Below are 25731 nucleotides of genomic sequence, written 5' to 3'. Positions count from 1 at the left end.
CCATGGATTCTGTTTATTTCCTATGTTGGGGATTATAAAGTAGTACAATAATAAAAGTAGCTATATAATAAAATCTAACACAAGACAAAAAGTTATATACAGTAAATTATTCCCTCCAGATAGTGAGTTTACCCTCAGGGGAGAAAATTTTTAAAAGATGAGAAGAAAAAAATAGAGATATAGAAGGAGAAAAAGAGATTAGAAGCAAGGCTGAAGACAAAGAAAGGTTATTTATGCAAGTTTTGGAAAAATGATTAAAAAGATCAAGGGAAGGAAAGAAGGAAGAAACTGAAACAAGAACAGAATAAAACAATGACAACAACAAACTAAAAACAATATTCACACTCATATAGAAACAAGAACAGGGCGGGGCATTGTGGAACATGCATGTAGTCTCAGCACTTAGGTGGCCGAGGCAGGAGAATTGCTGTGAGTTTGAGTTCAGCCTTGGCTACAAGTGAGTTCAAGGCCAGCCATGAACTGCATAGTTAAACCCTGTCTCAAAAAGATAAAAACAAAAAAATGCACATAAAGGAAGGGAAACGTACCCACTTCAGGGTGTGTCATGATTGTCATTGGTAGATAAATCAGGCAGAGAGAGTCCAGACCCATGCTGGTTGGTCCTAGAAAGACTGCAATAGAATTACAGCAGGATAATGAGTAATCCCAGCAAGGATGTGCTTTCAAGTCCTTGGAATTCAGGGTTGCTTTGGTTTCTGGCCGGGAGGCTGGGACCTGAGTTCTTCAGTTTATTACATCCAGTTGCCTCTTGGCAGTTTGAACTAAGCTTCCTGAACCTGGATGTCTTTCTTGGCTCTGCCTTCCCTGACATTGGGAGCTCCAACATGAAGCCAACCCATGACTTCTCGGAGTTCCAGGTTCAGCTGGGCCCTTTCCAAAATGGCGACCAGCCAGTCAATATTTTAACAATATTAATTCTGCTGATCCAAGAACAAGAGATGGCTTTCCACTTTTTTGTTGTCCTCTTCAGTTTCTTTCTTTGAATTTCTATAATTTTCATTACAAAAGTTTTTCGGCTCTTTGGTTAGGTTGATTCCTAGGTATTCATTTTCTCAAGCTATTGTGAACAGAATTGTTTTCCTGACATTTTCCTCTTTAGGTTCATTATTGGGCACAAGCACACTATTGATTTTGTGCGTTGATTCTGTGTCCTGGCCCATGGCCATTTTAATGAAAGATGTAGGTGACTTGCCACACATCCTCAGAGCCCTTATTTTCATCTGCCCTGCTACTTGACAGTGCACAACTTCAGTTAGACTTGAGAGACAAGGGCGGCTTTGTCCAGGTGGTTGGGGCCAGTGAAGAGGCCCAGTGTGTTAATGACAAAGCCCTGAGATGCTGTCAGTCAGCAATGTGTGAGTCTTTGTGACATTGACTAAGCCTTTTTAGTGGATTAAATTTGGGTTTGACATGCGATTCAAGAGTGGTGCACAGTGATGGACAGTGGGGTTCAGATCCAGCTCACAGAACACATAGAAGACAAGAACACTGCCAGTGTTGGCTGGTTTATCTGGACAATAACTTATTAAGATGCTCATGATCCTGTTTACTGGTGTGCACACTGAAAAGATAAGGACAGGTTCTGAAACATGAACTAGCTGCAGAACTGGTTCTGAAGTGAAGTAGCTGTGATGGCTTAGAGGAACCAAGGGCTCTGAGAGGGTATGTCTGGGAAGCCTTACAGTTTGGGGCCCTAGGGACAGTTTTGGGAGCATCTACATCAGTCATGCAAGGCAGAGACTGTGAATCTGATAGGAGTTCATCCTTGTGATCTGCCTGCCATCATTTCAAAGGTTTAAATGGTAAAGAAAAAAAAAGTTGTCAAACTTGTGCCCTTGAAATTGATAATCCTGCCTCAAGAATTCACACTCTAATAGAATCTGAAATAGGTAAACTGGTATTTGCAAGTTTTTAACTAGGCTGACAGTTAAAGAAATGACTGAAAATATTACAGAGTGACACTTGGTGTCTGCTAAAGAAACACAAATCAGGGCTGGGGGTTTAGCTTAGTAGCTCAGGTGCCTGCCTTGTAAGCATAAGGCCCTGAGTTCAATCCCTGGTACAAAAAAGAAGAAGAAGAAACACAAATCAGAAAAACATAAGCCTTGATGCCGAGAAAATTACCAGAGTCATGCAACAGGCAGCTTTGAAAGTTGGTTTGAATATTTTAGGGTAGAAAAATGCAGGGTAATGACTGCCATGATCCAGGGATCACATTCCTGTTAACTTGGAGTATCTAATAAGGTAAATGCAAAACTCTATATGTTTAAATATATCTACAACATTTCAATAGCTGTAGCATAGAAAAAATGTTTTAGAGAAGTGGTTAATTCTGATAATTTAGCTCAAAAGGATATTATAAACCATTAGAATTATAAATATTAAATACATAGTATAAAATGGTATATAAAATGTGTCGAATAAAAACTGAACATAGAATTATTATTATTATTATTATCCTGTTACTGCAACTCTCTAAAAGATATGTAGAAGTATAGATAACAATTGGAAGAAGCCTTAAAAAATAAATGATAGTATTTATATGATATGGCTATGGATATCTTTAAATCACAAATAATAAGGTGCCAATGAGAAAAATCTCTATGAGGGAAATCTAAAAAGTAAGATTTCTGAATGCTCAAAGCCAGCGAAATGAGATGACAGTAGAAAAAAAAAAAAAAACAATTCAAAATCCTGTATCCTGATCAACTGTGAAGTAGCTCTGGAATCTCTTTTCTCTACAAAAGCACTATGGCTTAAAAAATTAAGAGTGAGCAATGATGATTTTGAGGCTTATTTAGAAGATACAAGGTTCTATTTAATATTCATTTAGAAAACTCAAGGGAGAAAAGGCTTCTGGTGCTTTGTGCTAGAAAATAGATGTAAACTTCTTTACACTGATGTACTTCACACCTAAACTCTTTGCAGAGAAAAGCAGAGGAGCAGTTCTAGTTTGAGTCTTAGAGGCTGGAGAACTCTCAGCAGTTTTGGAGGCTATAGCCCAGCTGGATTAAACTTTCAGCTAAATGCTCAGGGTTAGTTTTTAATGAGAGTTTTCCCTGGGGGGTTTCTCCAAAACTCAGCCTATCCCACCTCAGGAAATCCAGCTGGTGTGGGATCACCACACAGAGACCAGCCCTGTGCCTCCTTCCCAAAATGACCCTCAAGAATGGCAGAAATATCTTAGGGATCTTGCATACTTGAGGTGCTGGTTGTGGGGAGTGGAGGTAGAGGGCATCCCTTGGCCCTTGGTAAGGTTTCAGTATAGGAAATGCAGCAGTAAACTGGGTATGGGGCTCTGAGGGTGCATTCTGCCCCCACATACTCCATGCCAACCCTATGAGGTAGTTCCACAGGTCTCAGGAAGACCCAATTCAAAGGGCATACATGCTGGTCATCTGTTTTTCCATGAGGTTGGGGGTGAACATAGAAATACTAGCTGATGATAGTGAGACCTTACACAGGCTGATACAGCAATGATCACCATGCTAATGGCAAGACTTGCTCTTCATCATCCATCACATCTAACAGTTCTCTTCAGTGATCCCGCACAAAGCATACCTGTCCTTCAGAAGAACTCCAAAACGCTAAGAAGCTACCCATGATGTGTGGAAGGTCAGAAAGAATCCTGTTCTCCAAGCCAGTCAGGGCTCAATGGCCCAAATTTGGCACAGGGAGGAACAGAAAGGGTGCATCAAGGATATAACAACACTCTTGTGTTTTGCAGGGTAATTCTCTGCTCTGCATGCCCAACGTGCTCAAGCTATACCTGGAGAATGGACAGACCAAAGCTTTCAAGTTTGAGGAAAACACAACTGTGAAGGTATTAAAACTAACCTCGAACCCTTTTCCCAGGAGAATTTGCTGCTTCCAAAGACCCCAGGCTTCTTCTCCCACATCTGCCTTGATGATCTCATAGCCACCATGGTCTGAGCACCTGAAATAAGCCAAATATTGTATTATCTCATTTCATTGCACAACAGCCAGGGGGTAGTGGGGTTTTTTAAATCAGATATTGCAGGAAAAGAAATTAGAATTCAGAGAGGAGTAGTGACTTGCCCAAGGTCATGTTACAACTCTTAGGCTTTCACCCTTAACCACCAGGCTTTCCTACCTTTGACTGTGGCTCTGCCTGCTGCACAAACACTAGAGTAACTAAACTCCAGATGAGATGCATGGAGAAGCTAGGCGCATGCATATTCTGTTCTGCTTTGAAATCTGTCCACCTTGTACTTCACAAGTGCCCCTACTTGAAATGCTCCTATAGGGTTCGGGGAACTTGGTTAAGTGTGATCTGTCTTTGGGAGCTTGCAGTCTACTTGAAGAACAGTGGACTTCCCAGGAGCTCCTAGGAGTCCAGCACAAGATGAGATAAGGGCTGTAACAAGAGAAACAAGGGAAGTGCTGTGTGTGTAATATAGCACACTGCATCTTTCAGGACGTCAGCCAGGCTTGGGAAAGAAGCGGCCCCTGAGCTGAGTTGTGAGAGCATCTAAGATGTTAACAAAGGCAAGACAGGCACAGGATGGTTGGCGGATGAGGCACACATCAGTCCGAGAGAGCTGCATGAACTTACACTTAGAGCTAGGAAAATTGGCACTGGAATAGCAAACATACAGGAAGAGCATGGGCTGGGAGAGGCCGCCAGTGGTCTCCAGTCCTAGGCAGCAAGATCTGTGTTTCATTCATGGACAAGATGGGACCACGAGTACTTGAATAAGTGAAAAAATGATGTTAGAGTGAGATTAGAACATGCAGAGCAATTAAACTTGTGAAAATATTAACATTCACATAATCTTAAATAAACAGGGCGCCCAGCTCCTCTGGGACTGGGGAAGCACAGATTCAGGGAGACCAACATAGACAAAGGTAATGGGCAGTATTTCTTTTTTTTTTATTTAAGGAGAAAAAGAAAAAAAAACAGAAAAGGGTACAAGTTATACAGAATTTCAGAAAAAATAAACGGTAGGAAATCACTAGTTAATAGATTACATATTGTCATCTTAGAAATAGTTGTTCAAGTTATAAAATTAAAGCATATAGAGTGGACATTCAAACAGTGAGACTGCAAACAGTTCTGTTCAATGATCCAATAAAACTCAGTAATATGGTTATCTATCTTATACACTTAAATATACATGCAGTTAACTCCTTTAGAGCACTTTCTTTTCCTCTCTTTTGTACAATGACAATTACACGTTTTGGGTTTTATTACTCCCACTGTTCTTATTACTTTTTTTTGAAGAAAGTAAAACCAAATGTGACATACCAGGACAGAGTCAGTCAAATCAAAAGGATGGACATAATACACTCTGTAAAAACAAAATACAAGGTGATCAACAATGGTTACCATAATGCCTCTTGCTATCTTAAAAAGAATTGCCTATATCATCAGTTATAATAAAATTGAACAAAACAGTAAAGAACAAAACCAATAAAACCAAAACATTGGAGACATTAGAGGACTTCAAATGAAGATAATAGTCAACCAGAATGGGCATCATAATGAATCTTATTATCTTCACAGTTGTTGCCTATACTTTTGAACTTGGTACTATCAAACAAAACAGAATAGAGAAAAATCAGTCAAAACAAGATGGTGAGAGCAATACAGGGTTTCAAATCAAGTTAATAGGAAATCAAAGTGGGTTACTATAATATATCCTGCTATTTTTTATTTTTCCTTAATTAAAAGGATAAAAATGAAAAAGTAAATAATAAAAAAAGGAGATTGAGATAAAAGAGGGCATAACAACAAAACAGCGCAGGTCAAAACATAACCATTTAAGCAAAATAGTATTTCACCACAAGATAATCCTGATATAAAAGTAGTTACCATATTGTCTCTTTCCTTGAAATCTTTGAGTATAACTTCATTTACTGTAGCATCAAACATATCAAGACAATGTAAACCCGTTCAAGAGAATGACAATATTATAGGGTATTTAGAACCAACTAACAGAAAATGAACAATGGTTTCTGTATAATCTCCTTGTCTATTATCACATATAATAAAATCCAATAAGATACAACACGTTAAACTGATGGAGACAGAAGAACAAAAGCTTGATGGGACTTCAAAACAAGAGGATATTAAATCAGTACTACCTATTATGATGTCTTGTTTTCTCTAAAATGGCTGTTCCTACCATCCAACCTTCTCTGCCTCATTTCTGTTGAGCTCTTTTTCTGTCATTAGTTGTCAGTTTGTCTTTTTCATTTCGCTTTCAATGGGCAGTATTTGTAATCCATGCACACATACACACAAAATGCACACCTAGTGTTTCTTTTTGGCAATTCCTTGGGCTGGTCTCAGTGTGCTGTCCTGTTCTTACATGTGTGTAACTTATAAAAAACCTTTGTAAACAGAGGAAACTCAAAGCCCAGGGAAAAATCAAAGAGGGAAGCAGATTTATGTGTTGATCACGTGCCAGCCATTTTCATGGGCACGTCTTGCGTGCTATATTATCTAATGTCCCAGTAACCTTGCAAAGTGATGAAAGTTATACCCACTTTGCAGATAGGAAAACAGGTTCAAGATGTTGCACACTTGCTAAGGTCTGCTAGCTCATAACTAACTTCAGACTTGCTCCATTTTTAAACTCTACTGGAGCTTTCTACTCTGCCATTCTGCATAACAAGGAAAATTTTACAAGTGAATTAAACAAGAGCTCTGCCTCTGTCTCCTTGACCAATGTAATTTAGAATGGAAGGAGTGACTTATTTAAAGGCCAAAAATACTTTGGGGTGATTTATAATAAAAATCCACATCACTGGGAAGTTAAACCCAAGAAGATGGAAATGAGTGAGGACTTATCCGGTATAGTACTGGGTAATCTTATCTGGAGTGGCCTTTTTTCTTTTTGGTACTGGGGAATTAAACCCAGGCCTTCACAGTGAGCTACATCCCCAATCCTTTTTAAGTTTTTAATTTTTATCTTGAGGCATGATTGCACTGTTTTCCAAGGTGATCTTGAACTTATGATCCTCCTGCCTCAACTTCCCGTAGTGCTAGGATTACAGGTGGCCGAATTTTATAAGATAAATATTCTAGTTCTTTATAAAAGAGAGAAAAGCAGTTTAAACAAATCTTACAGGTTAAAAAAAATCATTGTCAGTTCATCAGTGAACTGACTCTTTCCTGTTTCCTCGCTAAGAGAAAAATGCTCCTGATCAGAAAACCCTTTTCTGAATCAAAGAAAACAGTATCATTTGAGCATTTACTGATATAGTCTGGGTACCAGGCATTTTGCTGTCTCTCCCAGAATCACATCCTTAGGAAGTCTAGAGAGCTGGGATGGGGCTGAGGAGGACGGCTTACTAGGAAACAAGGTACAGTGTGATTAGGCCAGAAAAGTAGCACAGAAATGGTATGGAATGGGCTCAGGGGAGAGACGGACTCCATCTAGGTGGCAAGGAAAGGTCTCCGATGAACAGTGGCCTACGTGGCACACCTGGGAAGAAGAATCAACACTGTATAGGAATGAGCCAGGCATGGTATGAATGTGGGATCCGGTGTGGGGAACAGCGCTAACAAAGACCCAGAGATGAACAAATTCACCAAGTAGATGTTTGCCATCAGAGGGCACTGGGAGAAAGGACAGAAAATATAGAGGGAGGAGAGTGATGTCACTTGATTTTGAGAGTCCTGAATATTAAGCTGAGGAGTCAGGAGTTTGACCACCGAGCCATGGGAAGCCACTGAATGTTCTTATGCATGGGGAAACGTAGCTGATACAAGACTTAGGTAAGTTCCTACATATTGGGATTCAGCAAACTTCAAAAGACCTGACAGTAAATGCTCTAGGGTTTTTTGGCCCATTGGTTTCCCTTACAGTTACTAAGCATGGCTTGGTTTCCTTGGAGTGTTATTACAGAAATAGGCAGTGAGCTGGGCTGAGTTACAGTTTGCCAACCCCTGCTCTAGGGACGAAGTGGACAGCTGGGTGGTTAACAAGTCCATAAGATATCGTTCTACAAAACCAGAGGAATACATGAACTCAAGCCAAGGTAAATGTGGGAGGTCGGAGAAGGGATATAGTCAGGCAGGCTTTCTATCATAGCCTGGAGCACAGTCGATCTTTGGAAGCAGGCAGACTTCAGGACTTAGTCATTGGTTCGTTTTGGTGAGTAGTAGAACCAAAAAGAGCAAAGATTCAGAATTAGGAGTCAGGAGGAACAGATAGCCCCTAAAGATTTGGGATTATCAAAGGTGAGGTTCTGGCAGAACTTCTGTAATGAATCAATGGTAATTATTCTCATTAATAATGAGAGTTCTAGATGAAAAGACTACACATATAGAGGGAAGTTTGTCCAGGACACACAGCTGTGTTAGGTGTAGAACCCATTCACCTAACTTTGCTACACAATCTTTTACTAAGAAATACTTAAAATTAATATGAAATAGTGATGAAGGAAATAAACACGGCCCTGGGACAGAGAATGACAGGAACAGTGACATTTGGATACAGTAGCCAGAGAAGGCTCTCTGAAAGGTAACTTCTGAGCTAACCTTTAAAGGGTGAGAAGCAGCCATGTTTAGTGGAGAAGTGGGCAGGACAGAAAGAACAGCCCGTGGGAATGCCCAAGGCTTCCATGATGACCAGGGCTGCTGAAGAGAACCCAGGGAAGTGCAGCCTGGTCACCAGCAAGCACGGTAATTATCACGTATCCTGCCAGCTTATCTTCCTTTGCATTTCACAGAGGAATAATCTGAGATCAGGAATGTAGGTCCGTTTCCCAGCGTCAAGCATCAGGTGCGTGGTTAGACTCAGTCTGGAAAGCAGCTGTCGGTGCAGACTGGGAACTCCAGAGAGAGAACGAATCTGGGCAATGAGGAGGGAACAGAAGCCCCACTCGTGATTTCCACATTCCAAGTGGTATAAGAGCAGCTGGTCATTGAGTGTCCACCACCTGGATGCTGGTGGTGCAGGGAGTAGTGGTTCAAGGTGTGAGAGGCCGGAACCCTGCCTGAGTTCATAGTGAACCCAGCAGCGCAGGTGCTGCCCTTCTGAGGAGTGGTGAGCCAGGAAAGGCCACCCTGGGTGACTGCACTCTCCGTGTCTGCTAGGACATCATCCTCACAGTGAAGGAGAAGCTGTCCATTCGCAGCATTGAGTACTTTGGCCTGGCCCTGGAAGAGCAGTACAACCTCTCCCGACTGCATCTGCTGCACGAGGAGGAGCTCATTCAGCAGGTAGGAAAGGTAGCGTGTGTGCTCTGGGGAGGCACGAACAGGGCTGGCTCAGACCTTAGCCAGAACCTTTGTGGGCAGGGCTCAGTGCATGCAGGTTCCATGCAATAGCTCTGTTTTTCATCTGTTCCTATGAGGTAGGAAGGGTGCAGGTTTAAGATTCCCATTTTGCAGATGTGAAAGTAGAGGCTAGAGAGGCAAGATGACTTTCTCTAAGTAACACAGCTCACGTAGCCCTGATCTTTTGCACCAACTGCTGTTGCACTGTGACAGAAACGTTGGTTGCTGTGTCCAAGGTTCCTTTTTGTGGGATGGCTCCTGCTGGTAGGAGAGGCAAGCACATCTGCAACACTGAATCATTCGGCTGATCATTACTTTGCTGTACCAGCCTCTTACAACCATACACAGGTCAGCTCAACAAATCCCTTTTGGATATGTGGCATTACAGACATGGGTAGGAGTTCAACAGGAAGAAAGCAGGAAGAGGCTTTAAGCTAGGGAACAGTATGAGGAAGGCATGACCTCAGAAGACACTCCAAACGTTCATCTCTACCTGTGATCCCCAGTAACCCATAAGTTTTTTGCTTGCAAACTCTTTTTTAAATGACTTGTATTGTGTGTGCATTGAGAAAGAAAATAAAATTAAATCCCTAAGATAATTTAAGTTAAAAAAAACCTGTGGAATAGTATGTAAGCTGTATTATTATTTGTGGAAAGGAAAGAATATGCATCTATCAAGGTGCACATATGAATAGACTGTCTCTGGGAGGGCACTTAACTCCAGATGGGTTTCCTCTGGAAGGGGGGAGGGGAGATAAAACAGTGGGAAATATCCCTCTTTTGAACCTTTTTCATTTTATCTCCATGGGAAAGAAAGATCAGGAGCAAAGGTCTGCAGCTGTCTTAGAAATCGCTGAAGTAGAAACTGGGGACTATCTTTCATTGTCTTTTTCCTTTTCAAAGTTGTTTTGTGGGATCAAAGGCTGCAAGGTCAAAGCCTTCTGGAACATTAACAGTATCTATGTCCTCTTTGCTCTTGGCAGGTGGTGGAAAGGGAAGAGTCACATGACTCCCGCTGCCTCTTCAGGGTGTGTTTCGTCCCCAAAGATCCCCTGGACCTCCTGAAAGAAGATCCTGTGGCTTTTGAATACCTCTACCTGCAGGTGACTGGGTCTGTGCTTGCTGGAATAATAGTTGTGTCTTCAAAGATGGCATGTGGAGTTATTCTGAGCATGAGCTCGGGCAATTAACCCACCCCTGGCAGGGATTATCTTTTTCTGAAAAACGGACCAATTATTCCTCAGAGTTCCTTTTCCTGTTTCTGAGTTGTTGCAGTGGGATATATGCAAGTATAATAAGGGAATTTAGGTTAGGTCCTCAGTGTGAATGATACATTTTCTAATACCATTTAAGAATTGTTGTTATTTCAGTTTTTATTGCTAAAAGGGCTTTAGTGCCTCAAGGCCTCATTTCAGAGACAATGAAACTGAGTCTTAGAAGGTCATGTAGTTTGTCTGGGTTACCCATTTAGTAACAGAGCCAAATGCTAGTTCTTAACCCCTGCCAAGTCTTTTTCTTTACTCTACCTCCCTAGGCAAGATATATTATATCATTTTTATTTGGATGAAAAGAATCCTTTGGGAGGTGTAACCATTCTACAGAGAACATCACCCGGCTAGGGGCACTGACTCACCCAAAGTCTTACGTAAAATAATAAACACAATGACACTATCAGTATTTTATATTATTACACTACTGTGTGCCTTGTACCCGCTTTCATAGGCATTGTCTTGCTTAAAGGTTACAGAAACTGTGTAAGGTAGATTCAACTGTCTGTTTAGTAATGGAGGATACCAGTGCTCAGGGTAATTTAACCAGGTCACACAACCAAGAACTGCCAGAGACCGACCTCAAAGCTGAGCCACTGGTCCTGCAGCCTTTTACCAAGAGAACTAACTGCAAGATGCAGTTTACCTGTTCTCCTCTCCCAACTCCTCTGCTTGCTTTCTTCCAGAGCTGCAGTGATGTGCTGCAGGAGCGCTTTGCTGTGGAAATGAAGTGCAGCTCTGCGCTCCGGCTTGCAGCCCTGCACATCCAGGAGCGGATCTATGCGTGTGCCCAGCCGCAGAAAATCTCTCTGAAGTACATAGAGTGAGTGGCTGGGGGCAGCAGCTGTGCTGCATGTGGGACTCCGCTGGCCTCTGGCCAGGACGGCCAGACTCCACGGGAAGCTGCAATCCATCCCCCGAGCCCATCTGTCCTTGGCTTTTCATCCATTTCTGCCCCATCTTTTTCCACCTGGCTTGGTTCCTCCCAGATGTCAGAACCTGGCTGCTCCCTCTGGGGCAGAAGCCAACTCCCAGTGGAATGACATAGGATCCCCTTGTAAATCCCCAGCCCCTGGGAGGCTACCTTGGGCATCTGTTGGCAACTGCAGTGTTAAGTTTTTCCAAAGGCGGGAGTGCCTTGGAATTGATTCTTTCTACATATGTGAACCAATTCCTGTTATGTTACACCCTAACGAGGGTAGCATCAAGTTCTAGGATGCCAACATCTCTTCATTTTGAGCTTAGAATTGCTGCGAGTAGTACCACTCTCCAAATCTCACCAAACCCCTCTCCCAATTCAGCTGAATCCTGCCTAGGCATCAAAAGTGTATGGGAATCATATTTTAAAAAAACAGATCCCTGGTCCTTCTCCTGATGTATGAGTCATATCACTTGGGAGTGGGATCTAAGATGGTGTGTGTGTGTGTGTGTGTGTGTGTGTGTGTGTGTGTGAGTGTTTCAAACTCAGACGCTCAGGGCACTTTACATCTGAGTTGCACATCTAGCACTGCTGCTGATGGTGGCCATGGAGATGTGGTGAACCTAGGGCCTTTGCACTGAGCTACATCTTCAATCTTTTTTTATCTTTTAAAATCTTGAGACAGGGTCTTACAAAGTTGCCAAAGCTTGCCTCAAACTTGGAATCATTCTGTCTCAGCATCCTGAGTACTTGGGATCACAGGCATGCACTGGTTTTGAGATGCTATATTTTTAACAAGTTTGTGGAGACTTTTGAGGCTACTAGGCTAATACCTTTCTAAGGCTTGGCTTCGGGATTTTATAGGCGCTTTGTGTTGCTCCACAAGTGTATATTTGAGCTGAGAATGTAGCCCAGTGCCAGAGTGCTTGCCAACTGTGTGCAAAGTACCAAGTTTGATTTCCGGCACCACAATCAACGTAAAAGCACACTGTGTATAATGATCAGATACGCATGTTGTAGTAAAAAAGTTATTGAATTCTTGTCCTCATTAATGGACTAGCACACTACACCAGAATGCTCAGTGGGGTTTTCTTCTTGAATGACCATAGTGAGTTTTTTGTTTTGATTTGTTCTCTGTTTTATTTTGTTTTGTTTTTGTTTTTGCTACTAGGACTTGAACTCACAACCTTGCACTTGGCAGGCAGCCGCTGTGCCACTGAGCTATGTCCCCAGCCCCTGGGTGGTTTTTGTAGAGTATGTAATTTGTGTCTGTGAGAGGGGATACTGGATAGATGGGTAGCCCCTATACTGCAAAAGAGGCTCATGACTGCTGTATATAGCACCACTAAGTACTGAGTCAAATGTGATTTTGCTCTTCATTAGAGCCAAATACACTGTAAAAATGGGCCGCTCTGTCTGCAATGTCTCATGGCAGGAAAGACTGGGGAATAGAGAACTTTATATCTCCAACTTTACTCCGAAACATGAAAGGCAAAGACATCAAGAAAGCCATTAGTTTCCACATGAAAAGGAACCAAAACTTGCTGGAACCCCGACAGAAGGTAATACAGCTGCTAGGTCCTGCTAGCCCACCCAGCCTCAGGGAAAATATTCCAACATTTCTTGGATTTTAGGCAAGTGAGTAATTCTGTCCTCAACAGTCATTTTTTTTTTTTTATTTTTCAATTTAAGCAACTTATTTCTGCTGCTCAGCTACGTTTAAATTATCTACAGATCCTCGGAGAACTAAAGACATATGGTGGGAAAATCTTTAATGCTACTTTAATGGTACGTATGCAAGAACTCTAAAATCCTATTCCTATGCTGGAACTTCCACAAATCTATGTCTTATATAAATCCTAAAAGTCCCGAGGACTCTGCCGTGTACTAGCTTTTGTCAAGACAAAGCAAAGCCATGAGAGTACAGAGGGCTGCCGACGCAGGGTTTAAAAACAGACTTAGATGGACTGATTCAGATGAAGTCTAAGACAAGAAGGCATTAAGGAGAGGGAAGAAGGGGGAATGGGGCAGATCTCCAACAGACATGTTGGGTAAAGGGCGTTGTAAGTGATGCACTATGCAGTTTTCAGTGTATTCAGATGAAGAGGAAGACGGGAACCAGGAAGGAAAGTTAGGAAGTTAGTCCGACTCCCAGGCTGAGGCCCTAACAGTTCGGAAGGAGGGAGGAGCTGAGAGATGGCCCTGAGAAGGAGCAGAGAAACAGAAGAGCTCTCTGCTCTGTGCTGTGTTTGCTTCTGTTCCTCTTTGGTGCCTAGACCAGAGCATGTACTTTTCAGTAGTCAGTGTGGGAGAACGTGGCTTAAGAGAACTGTCCCCCTCTACATAGTCAGAACCCCACTACTCCCCAGCACGGTGCCAATTTACAATACCAGTAGAAGGTTATTTTTTAAAACATTAACAAAACCGCTTTCAAAGAATGTACTGTACCTCTCAGTTATTTTCAGTGATGGGTCCATTTAATCAGAGTGCTGACCTACCAATGTATACAGAAAAAGTTCAGTGTTTTGAAGAAAAGGATGAGCATTAGGTAATTGGGGAAACGGGAAAAACATAGAATCTTGGTGTAAATACGAGATCTAAACAGCAGAGAAGAGATTGAATCACAGAAACACGGCTTTAAAGTTACAAGAAAAATTTCCCAATGTTTTCAAGGACTCCAGTTCCTGTCCCTAATCTTCCCGTACCTTTATTGTCTTAAGTCAGAACTGGTAAAAGCAGCCAGCCACACCTCATGGCTCAGGTATTGGCTCGCTGGGTACTGGGAGTTACAAATATAGATAAATACAACTCTGATGTCAGACAATATCACATAAAATGTGAAGCATGGAATAATTAGAATAAGTCATACATGCTCAGTGCTACCAGAGAATCAAAGAGGAACAACACAGAGAAAAGGGGCTGCTATGGTTTGAGAAACCAAACTGAATGCTTGAAAATCTCTTAAAGCCAAGGAAAGATACTGAAGGTTTCTAATTTCCTATAAGGCAGATGCTTTAGGTGAGTAGACAGGTTTTGGTCTAAACTTTTTTAAAGAAGGATCAGAATTGCAGTAGACAATGAAGAGAGGGAAGAGGCTGTGTTTATGGAACAGGGTACAATTCTCTCTAGTCTTATATAAGGTAAGTTTATTCTTAATTTAGCTTTAGATGGTCTCAGGCTTGGCAGTAGTCTTGGGGAGAAACAGGAATAACCTAAAATAGGAATCACAGAGTTGGCAAAGAGAAATATTATTTCTTACATGTGCAGTGTGTTTTCACTTGCTTCTGAATGGATACTAATTCCTTTTCCACGTTTCTGCAGTTACAGGATAGAGAGTCGTACATTGCCCTCCTGGTTGGCGCCAAGTACGGAATTAGCCAGATTATCAATAGCAAACTCAACATCATGTCCACGCTGGCGGAGTTTGCCAACATCAGCCGTATAGAGCTGACAGAAGAGTCTGAGAAAGTGAGCATGGTCAAAGTGTACCTTCAGGACATTAAGGTAACAAGGTGGGGACATTCTGAGGTCCAGCTTCTGGATTGGGGGCTAAATTAGTCTGTGGTAGTTTATATGAGTTTTAAACAGTGCTAAAGTTTGATGGTTAACATCTGCTTGCAAGAATGGACTGTCCATCTTGTCCCATCAAATGGCAAGTGGTGAACAGGGTACATCATCCTGAGAAGACCCAAAAGGGTTTTTTTAGGGTTTTTGTTTGTTTATTTATTTGTCTTTATATAAATTGAGCTGGTCCGTATGCTTTCCTGACACAAAGTTCTGAACCCAAATTTTGTTGGATTCAGTAGGTAGATGGGGAACACCAGAGGATTTTTATCACATCTATGGGACCACAATGGCTGCCCAGGAGTTTTGAGTGGTAGAATTTAAATGGGTGTCTCCTGAGCCTCTCTGGCAGACTCTACTGTTATCTTTCCCTCCCTTGACTTAACTCAACATTCTCAGAATGATGTTTTCTTCTTCATCTCTCTCTTTCCCTTATTTTGCATTTGTTTCTTTTGCTTTTCTAAGTCAGGTCTTGAAAGGATCCCATTGTAAGAATGAGCAGGGTGGGAGGGCTGAGTGGGATTGGAGCCTAGGATGGAGGTCAGAGAGGAAGCAGAAAGTACAGATTTGTCTGTATGCAGGTGTGTGTGGATGTTAGCATGTGTGACTGCCTATGTCTATCCACATGTGATCATTGAGATCCTTACATGTGAGAATCTGGGGCATAACAAGGCCTATTTGTGGACCATGGCTAGGTTTATTTGGAGTCTTTCTTTGGCCCCACAAGGCCTTATCCTTTGGTCTTTTATTCACAGAAAAGTTCTGCTTGCTTTCAAAGGTTCTGACGTTGCTGCTGGAATCCAACAGTGCAAAAGATCTCGCCTGCCTCATTGCTGGGTACTACAGGCTGTTTGTCAACCCAGTCGTCTCCATCTTCCTCTGGCCTGGAACTCGACAAGGACACCGGGTGTCTGCTGAGGAAGGTGAGGTGCCAGCCCTTGCCCCAGGAAGGACAGGCCCATGTCAGTGGTCTCAGAGGTGAGAGCGGGCAGGAGAGGAAGGGTGGATAAAGCTGAGCCAAGCCTTCAGCTGCAATAGATGAGAGACATTTCACCGTTTATTTCCAAGCAAAGAGTTGTTCTTTCTTAAATACTAAAACAGCTTTCTTTGAACCTGAAATTTTCCTAAAGCCAAGAAATACTGTTGAAGATCTCCGATTCCCTGTAGTATTTTCTAAAATCCACTATATTTTATCATTATTTCCCAGTAAACAGAGATGTAACATGTTCAAAAAAAAATTAACTGACTCTTTTCCACGCCTCTGTGCTCCATAACATTTTCTTCAATTGTAACAGAAATTCTCAGCCTTCTATGTTTTGAAGCAAGGCGTACCTAGAGACAAAGGCAACTTAAAGCCATAGCATGTGAGGAAAGAGGTAGAGGACAGGTGGATTCTCAGGCCTCTTCCAGCCCATCAGCAGGCTTTGCTTTAGCTCTTCTGTTGGCGCAGCATCTTCCCGGGGGTATGTGATAAATGTTTCACACGGTCCCTACCAGAGGAAGAAACCCTGACTTCAAACAGTTCTAATTCCGTGGTGTAAACACTCCCATCACAGCCGGTTTCAGGCCAACATGACCACACTGAGTGCAGAGGTGGGAAGACGTGCTTAGTAATGTGCTGCTACGTAGTGTTTCCTTCATCTGAGTAAAGCAGGAGTAGGCCATCTCAGAAGAGAGAACAGTAAAATGCCTACCAGGTCATCTGCAGGGAACTGATTGCAGAAACCCCCCAGGTACACCCAAATCTGCAAATTTTCAGGACCTTTCTATAAAATGGTATAGAATTTGTAGATAACTTATACACATCCTCCTGTAAGCTTTAAATCATCCCTAAATTACTTATAATAACTAACGCACTATAAATGCTAGGACTGTAGCTGTTAGGCTGTATTGTTTAGGAAATAAATAAGAAACAAAGTCTGGACATGTGCGGCCCAGAGGTGATTTTTTTCCTAAATATTTTAACCCAGGAGTCTACAGACAGGGAGGACTGGCTATGGTTAGCATGTGATGAGTGTGGCTATTTTTGTTTGTTTTTGTGCAATGTGTGTATGAATAACAGATCCCCAGAGTCTGGTTGCAGAGGTGGCGTGGGAGAGCAGTCCTGTTGCGAGGTAGGACAGGCAGCAGTCGTCAGAGAAAGTACTTCAGAGAGGGCGGGAGCTGGAATGGGTCTTGAAGAAAGTAACAGAGGCAGACAATCGAGGAGACGGAACATGGAGGACAGGGCAAAGTCTGAGTCTGTGAGGAGCTCAGGGAGAAGGCTGGGGAGAAGGCAGCAACAGGCAGCCAGGCTGCTGAGGAGGCATCCAGGCCGGCCTCTGAGGGCTGCGGCATGGATGCCAAGAGCAGTCAGACTCCTACTGTGAGAATGGCTACAGACTATGGTAGAGGGGGTGAGGGGTCATCCTATGGCGGGGATGACCAGACAGCGGAAGAAGGGTCCGTGCCATCCTGGGGAGGCTTTGACCAGACTGGGTCAGGGCCTGCCTGTGAGAGCCCGTGTGGAGACTCCTGAGGAGGAGAGCAGGCCAAGACCATCCTCTGAGAGGAGCAACAAGGCTGTACTGTGAGAATGTTTCACCCTCACGCGACAGATTCACCTTTACCTCTAGGTGAGAGAGTGAACAAAGGTTTCAGCAGGGTAAGTTGTGATCAGTAGAATGTTATGGAAGAATAGCTGTGGACCTAGGTCGATGTCCCACACCCTGGCACCGTGAGTCCCTTCTAGGTACCTGCAGTTAGGTGATTTTGCACTGTCCTAAAAGGCCAATAATACCAGGAGGTTTCCAAAGCCAGAACTCAGAATGGTGTCAGCCCTGTAGGCTTGAAATCCCATAAAAGTATTAAAATCTCAGTCCCTAGCAGTTCAATGTTTTGTGTTTTAAATATAATTTCTTTTAAATATGATTTTGATTCTCAGGACAGAGGTGAGATTTGGGGAGGAACTGAAGCCTAGATGAGTCTACCCATGACAGAGAGAAACCCAGTAAAATGCCCAGCATATGTCTGAATAGCTCCATCTCCTTGGAAGGAGATGCGGATAAATACTGTCATCATCGGTGGCTCAGACAGCTGTGGGACAGGTAGCCTGATGATGTAGAAAGGGCAGGAGGACAAACAGGCATCTATGAGTCCTGGATGCTGTTTGCTGTTTTTAACCCTCAGAATCCTGTGTTGCAGGCTACGAGTCCAGGGCCTGCAGTGACTCAGAAGAGTCCTCCGAAGTGGACTGTGTGCCGGAGCCTCTCTGTAACAGACGTCTGATGAAGCTGGGCCCCTGCAGACCACTCCTCAAAGAGGAGCAGTCCTCCAAGAACAGTCTCGGGCCTGCGGCAGCCAGGAGAAACCCAAGCACCTGTGGAGCCAACGGCACAACAGACAGTGCTGAGTCGGAGGCATCTGACTCCGCCAACACCGAGAGCCGAGGCTGCAGGACCAGTGGCTCCAGTGAGTCCATGGATGCCCTGGAAGAAGATGACCTGGATGCCTGTTCCTCCAGCAGGTCTGGCTTCTTCCATTTCAGCTCATCAGGCTTCTCAGAGGGTCTTGATTCTAGCAACCAAGAGGAGAAAAACCGGATTGAGACCAATGGCTTCTTCTGTCTCCTGGACCTGGCCCAGAGTGCCAACCCTCAGTACCAGAAGATGCAGTGTCCCCAGAGTCTTGCTCCTGAAACCTGCAGCTGGGGGCCAGAACTGACCATGGGCAGGCTGGACCCCGGACTGTACGAGGGCAGCCGAACTGACTATTACAGCCTGTGTTCCAGTGTCTCTCCAGCCAGTCACCTGAGCGACAGTTCAGAGAGCACAGCTTCCCGGCAGGGGGGCGCGCCAGCAGTCTGGGGCCAACAGGACTGGACTGAGGCCCAGCCCAGCTCCACGCTGGAAAAGCTGGCCCTGCACCCACCCCTGGCCTTTGAAGACGGCAGCTCAGATGAGGAATACTACGATGCAGCTGACAAGCTCACACCCCCAGATCCCCTCTCAGGTGAGCAGCTCACAGGCAGCTCCAATGGGTCAGGACCAAGCTTGAGTGGAAGGCATGAGTAAAATGGGGTCCTTGTTCACGCTTGAGGAGACAGACCTCATTCCGTGGGCCAAACGACTCCTTTAGTACCTGGCTACAGGTAGCTCAGGCAGCACCTCTGAAGCATAGCTGAGCATCAGAATTACCTGAGAGAACTTGTTTAAAACTAAAGACTCCAGGCTGGAATGCAGCTCAGTGGCACATTGCTTGTCTTGCAAGCGTGAGGTCTTAAGTTTGATCCCTGGTACAAAAAACAAAACTAAAGATACCTCACTGCTAGTTTCAGAGATTCTGATTTAGGAAGTCTGAGAAGTGGCCTAGAATTTGATGTGCAGTGCAGCTAAATTGGTTGAGTATCTGGCCTCTCTGAGTCTCAAGTACTAGGCTTGATCCTGATTCATTCTGGCTGAACCTCAAGGCTTCTTCCCAACAGCACTTCTCTTCTCAGAAAGGCCCACCCAGCATGTTTCAGTCCCTAAGTCTGTGGCCAAGGGGCAGGGCCCCTGTTTGTCAAAAGAAACCCTCCTTGGAACACCCACACATGAAGTGACAGTAACAGAAACAGCAACAGCTCTCTTTTTTGGATGCCTGTTAGGCACCAGGCATTGTGCCAGGCACATGGCACCATGTATTGGTGCCACTGGCACTAACTGACTGGAGTTAGTGTGCGCACCAAGAAAACATGCCAGAAGGATCCAAGACATAGATGCTGGCAGGCCTCAAGAACTGGGTTCCAACAAGGGTGGCAACCAGGCCGGAAGTCTAAGTAACAGAATTCCTCATCCGTAGTATCAGGATATTGTGCCTGGAAAGAGTGGGTTACACTTTTATTTTTCATTGTTAATCCATATATTCTAGTTTGAAATCCTGGAGAATTTGCAGCTGACTGAGTGGGTCATAGATCTGATCACTTGGCTGGTGTCGGGGTCACCTTTGTTAATAATTCAGTGAGTTGGGGATGCAGCTCAGTAGGAGGGTGCTCGTCTAGCAAGCATAAGATCCTGGGTTTAATCCCCAGCCCTTCCAAAAACTAAATAATAGCAATAATCATTATAATTATTATTCAAGAAGATAGCCACCGGGGAGACGTAGACTCCTGAAAGGAAATCTACAATAAATTTCATGTGACCAAAAAAAAGAAAGAAAGAAAGAAATAGATCTCGGGCAACCCAAAATTGAAAAATATCAAAATTCTTATTCCCATCTGACAAATAAGGAAATGGAAGAGATCAAAGTTTAACCTTCTCAAGGTTACACAGCCCTTCTAGGATTTGGACTCAGACAGACTCAAGTCCTGAGCTCAGTCTCCGCAGACCTCTTTGTTTTTCTTCTCTTTATAGACTTTTTCTTTTCTTGCTTTCCAGGGCCTACACCCATTTCTACCACAAAACCCAGTGCCACAGGCTTACAGAGTCAGACCAGTGCTTGCGTCCCTGAGGAGAGCCTGCATCCTGGGCCACACAGAAGAGAGCCAAGCAGAAAGGGAGGGGTGAAGAAGTACGCCAAGACGCTTCGGAAGCGAAGGTCCTTCCTGCAGACTGACTACACCTCTCAGGTCTCTTTTCCCCTGGCCCCCTCGGCCTCCCTGGAGAGCGTGGATGGTGTCTGCTACTACGACAGGGAGCCCTACCTCAGCATCAGTGCAGCCTCCCTAACCGTATCCTCCCTGCAGGACACGCAAGGTGAGCCAGGCCTCCTTGAGACCAAGGCTCTGGGGCTGCTGGCTCCCCTGAGGGAGACTCAGAACAAAAATCCAGCCTCCAGGGTCATGGAGATGGAGCCTGAGACCATGGAAACCAAGTCGGTCACTGATTCTCGGGTGTCTTCTATCTCTGCCATTCGTCTCCGGATCGACCCCAGCAAAAAAGAGAATTCTGAGGTTCCCCATTTGGCCACCACTACTGATAGTCCCTCAGCAAGCAGCCTTCACTGCCCCAATCCAACTTCTTCTGGTCCAGAAACTACTCAGACAAAACATTTCCAAACAGTATGTCCACTTCAAGAACCAGATGTCACTGCTCCCAAAGAACTCACCGTAGATCCTAGCGACAGCAACTTCCCCCTCTCCAGTACTGATCCTAACCCAGACAACCCAGAGCCACATAATGTCTCTCAGGGAGACACAGTGGAGCTGGGAGACATCCAACTGGAAGTAGAATTGGGATCCTTTTATACAAATCATATGCAAGAAACTGGCCCCCAGTCCACAGAGCCTTTGCTGTCTCCTAAAAATGGGCCTAGAAGTGATGAATGTGAAATAAATTCAGGAGAAATGGCCTCTATCTACACAGAGGAGGAGCAACTATCTTTGGGAAGTGACGGCAAAGTTATAAACAAACATGGTCCCAACTTATTTCAGGAAGAATCTGGGAAAGATTCAGGTGACTCTGAGGGTAATATATCAAATTTTCCACAGGCTCCTGATGGTAGCACTCCAGCTAGTGAAATAATTACCTCCCTCTCCTTGCAGGCTCCTGGAACAGGGACTGAGCAGACCCCACCACATCCCCCCAAGACACCCCAAGAAGAAGCCCTTATCCAAGCCTGCCAGACCCAAGATCAAAAACTATTGGCAGAGTTGGATCTAGACCCCAGTTTCTTCCTTGGGAAGCAGACCGTTCCATCTGACTTCCCTCCAGGGGGGGTCAAGGCAGAGCCACTTAGCCATGACGTAGGGGGAGATACAACCTCTGCAGACATTCCTCAGCAGGTCCATTTTAATCCTTCTCTGCCAAAGCCACCACTGTGTCAAGAGGAGCCAGACTCAAAAGCGTCAAACCATTGCTCACTGTCAGAGAGCAAAGATGACAGTTCCAGTGTTTGCCTCTCTACTGAAAGATCATTCCTGTGCTTTGCCCCTGAAAGCCACCCTGAAGTTTCTGCCCATCTTAGGAGGGCCATGTCTTTGGGTTTTGCGGGGTTGAATGAGGTGGTGGCCCCTAGGATTGGCTTGGAGCAGTGCAGCTGCCAGTTCTCCTATGCTACCTGCTTCCGTGGCCTGCAGCCCGAGACAGAGGAAGAAGACAGGAACCCAGAAGCGTACCCCGCTGCCCCCCTCACCTCACCACCCTCTGCAGGAACCCGGCTTGTTCCACCCTGGATGCCTGCCCGGGCCCACAGCTGCAGCACCGCATCCCTGTCAAGGAGAAACCACATCTGGCCAGAGTACTGCTCCAGAGCATTGAGACAGCTGAAAGCCATCCCCACTGGCACCCCTGAGGGCTTCCTCCAGCTCCTGGAGAGTTTGTTAGAGCTCCAAGACATTTTAGAAACTTCCTGGGGGAGTGGGCACAAACATCCCCCAGAGAAGTGCACCTGGCACTTTTTGGAAAGCCGGAGCCACCTCTGCATGGGCTCACAGAAGCTGCTGTCAAGCTGTCAGCACGTGATCAGAATGGACCAGTCCCCTGAGGAGATGCAGCGCGCTGTGCGTGACACCTTCCAGCACCTGGTCCAGCTGGCTGGCCTGTGCTTCCAGTTCACGGACTGCAGCCGCTGCTCTGCACGGCACAGGGAAGCCGCTGGGAACCTCAGGGATGTAGTTTACACCTACCACCAGTTTGTAGAGGCTGCAAGATTGACCTGTGAGAGAGGCTACCACGACCTGAGTGTGAAACTCTTGGCCCGTCAGTGCACAGCACTCACAGCTGCCGTGTTCTGTTTGACCCAGAAGTTCCGGGCATCCACTGCCCTATAAACAGGGGTCCCCTATCCTGAACACTTCCCTAGGAAGCCCTGCCCAGTCCCCCTCACCCCTATCAGATGTTTACTATGTAGAGTATTCAAATAAACTGCTGCTTAGTCTTGGCCTGACTCTTACAGAGTAATGATACGTTTGGGTGAGAAGCATTCACTCAGATTCACTTAACAAACATTTACTGGATACTTCTTGTGTACCAGGCCTATTCTAGGAGCTTGGGAATTACAGGCAAATAACATGACACCCTGGCCAGGATGCTCACAGACGCTCCAGGTACAGATTAGTAACTGCCCATCAGTGGAGCATACCCAGGGGTGTGGATGCAAGAGGAAGCTACAGATTTTTTCCCAAGAAGGCAGGAATGGGGAAGGAACGTAGAGGTCACTGAAAAACAGTTTTGGTTTCTCCTAGCACACTTACCAATAACCTTTGCATACAGGGGTAAATACACGTGCTGTTTTATAAATTCTACCTTCCCCAATTTTGGGCAGCACCCAGAGAGCTGGAATTCTTGGCTGCCTCGCTGCAGTAAGCATAGGTTGCCACTAGGTGGCAGTAAGTCCCTTAGTTGCAAGGCCACCACATGATTTTTTTGGAAATTGATTGCACTCCAGAATCTTGAACCCAATTTCTGTTTTAAATATGTAAAAGGAAAACACTGAAGTCCTGAATTATATGTTTGTTTTTAAGAACATTAAAGGAAAAGAAATACATTCCATAGCTTTTCAATATCCTCAACTGAGCAGGCCAGGGATTTAGCTCGGTGGCACAAGCATCTGCCTGGCTAGCACAAGGTCGTGAGTTTGATCCCTGGTATGAAAGAAAATCTCATCTGAGCCTGTTATTCCTGGTTAACTATGGACAAGCTACTTACCCTCTTAGGGTTCTGGTTTTCTCATCTGCAAGTAGAAATGCTAACATTGCCCAGTTAATAAACCCAGTTAATAAACCCAGTTAATAATTGCCCAGTTAATAAACCCAGGAAACACTGATCTAGTAAACTCTGGATATATGGTAGTAATAGCCTTCAGTTTTTATGGAACTTTCCTAGTCTGAAACTTGTCTCTACGTTTTGTCCTCGGATAGCCTGTAAACTCACATCAAGACTCCTTTAGGGGTGCCTTCGCCATGGCTTCTCCAACTAGGCCACAGGTGCTTTAGGGGTTCACTGTGGTTTACTAGAGGTCACTAAGGGGTCCTTCTATCCCTCTGGTACTCCTGACCAGTTGTAAACTCACTGCTATCTGTTCTCTGGTTGGGCTTCCTAATTTCTCCTCTTCCTCTAGCAAAAGTAGAATCAGGGATAAATGTGTTAACTCACATACCTAAGCTCTCTCCGATCAGAAGGAAAGAGAGAGAGAGAGATTCTACCCATTACCCTTACCGGTTACTTAACTCTTAACAAGTTGGTTAATCAGTATTTGGTTAATCAGGAAAAGATTTAAATTCTTACACAACTGCCTCTTTTGACAAAATACTTAAAGTTAAGTAAGGCTTTTGAACATACATTTGAAGTGATTTCATATCAAAAATGGGGATAATACGACACTAAATATTTTTTTTAATTGTCCAATGTTAAACAGGACTTGAAATTTTTGTCATCAGAAAGCTCTAAAGAGCTAAATAATTTCTTTGTGTGAACATCATCTATATGTTCAGAAGTTTAGAGAAGCAGTGCAGAACTCCACGCAGTCAGGGCCGGAATGCTGGCCATGGCCTGGGTTACAGACACTTCTCTGGGCCTCAGTTTCCCCTCTGTCAGAGGGAAATAGCCACCTGATTAGGGATTACAATGTGCCAAATGCCTTCTTTAGATGGTGCAAACACATTTTTTAACATGACTGCCATTCTAGGGATCGTTACAAAGTGCACATTCAGCGTTTTTGTGAGATAGTCACGGAGGCAGGAAAAAGGCTGGAGCCTCCAGATCAGGCATTCGGATGTTTGCTTTTTTCTTTTTTTCTCCTCTCCTCAAGTCCATTACCTTTCTTGGATTGCTACTGCATGGAGTTTGTCTTTTTCCTTGCAGTTCCCTCGTAGAAGGAAACCAGAAGGTCCCAGAAGTTGTTGGAACTCTTTAAAGGGCCTTGGAGACACACAGTCTCCTTACACTAATGAGGTGGGTGGGCTGCCTACTCCACAATGCAAGAGTCAATATTTAATAATCAAGTAATTACTGGATACTTACTCCCATTCTTTCCTTTTTCCACCCACCATTGCACAGGCTGATTTAACCTTTTCAACAAATGTTTACGGTACAGCCATGCCAGATGATGCCTGATACAGGACTATGAGTATAAATAATTGGGTGGAAATTCTTTTTGTAAGAATTGCCAGTAGAGGTTAGATGAAATATACAGATAGAAAAATAACATACAATACAGTGTGCTGAGGGCCACCAGTGAGAAGGGTGCCATGAGCCTGTTATGCAAAAGAAAAGTCATTTGAGTAGCGAGAAGCAAAAGAGTAATCAGAAGTGGCTTCCTACAGTTGGTGGCATTAATTAGAACTAGTATGTCAGGAAATATTTATTGAACATCATGTGTCAAGTCTTAGATTTGGTAATTAGGATTTGGATGTGTCAAGAAAGTAGAAAAATTATTCTGTCAAATGTTTACTTGGTAGTGACGTTGGAAATACAGCCACACACATGGCGGACACAGTCTCCTCTAAGAACTTAGGAAAATAGGGAAAAAACACATTACTGATGGAGAAATGATACTGAAAAACAAAGATGCCAAGACAGGAATGGGATGAGCCCGTCTGGCCTAGGGTATCCAGGAAAGCCCTTTCAGCAGAGGGAGGGTTTGAGCTGAGGCCTAAAGGATCAGAGCCAGCCACAGAAAACATGAGAGACAGAGAACAGTCCTTGAAAAGGCCCTTGGTGTGTTTGATGCTTTTCAAAACCAGTACAATTTGTTTGCTAGTTGTCTGGCAAACAAATGTGGAGGTGGGAGAAACAGAAACTCCCAAAAAC

At 44.2% G+C, this 25731-nt stretch overlaps 1 protein-coding gene across 4 annotated transcripts in view; it reads left to right on the top strand.

The window, feature by feature from the left end:
• Frmpd1 (FERM and PDZ domain containing 1) overlaps positions 1 to 22861 on the top strand; it is an 85003-nt gene extending 62142 nt beyond the window's left edge. For all 4 annotated transcript variants that reach the window (XM_063225172.1, XM_023565523.2, XM_063225178.1 and 1 more), the window contains 10 exons: positions 3749 to 3844; positions 9092 to 9217; positions 10258 to 10377; positions 11229 to 11365; positions 12897 to 13023; positions 13154 to 13249; positions 14783 to 14965; positions 15804 to 15948; positions 18209 to 19015; positions 20419 to 22861. In XM_063225172.1, coding sequence (XP_063081242.1) covers positions 3749 to 3844; positions 9092 to 9217; positions 10258 to 10377; positions 11229 to 11365; positions 12897 to 13023; positions 13154 to 13249; positions 14783 to 14965; positions 15804 to 15948; positions 18209 to 19015; positions 20419 to 22751 — 4170 coding nt within the window. In that variant the 3' untranslated portion in view covers positions 22752 to 22861. The remainder of the gene's footprint in view (positions 1 to 3748; positions 3845 to 9091; positions 9218 to 10257; positions 10378 to 11228; positions 11366 to 12896; positions 13024 to 13153; positions 13250 to 14782; positions 14966 to 15803; positions 15949 to 18208; positions 19016 to 20418) is intronic.
• The last annotated feature ends 2870 nt before the right edge of the window (positions 22862 to 25731 follow it).

Source organism: Cavia porcellus, unplaced genomic scaffold (assembly GCF_034190915.1).
Source record: "Cavia porcellus strain 051 isolate PalLab524CR breed Dunkin Hartley unplaced genomic scaffold, mCavPor4.1 scaffold_1, whole genome shotgun sequence".
Lineage (NCBI taxonomy): Eukaryota > Metazoa > Chordata > Mammalia > Rodentia > Caviidae > Cavia > Cavia porcellus.
This window is presented reverse-complemented; position numbering and strand designations above follow the sequence as displayed.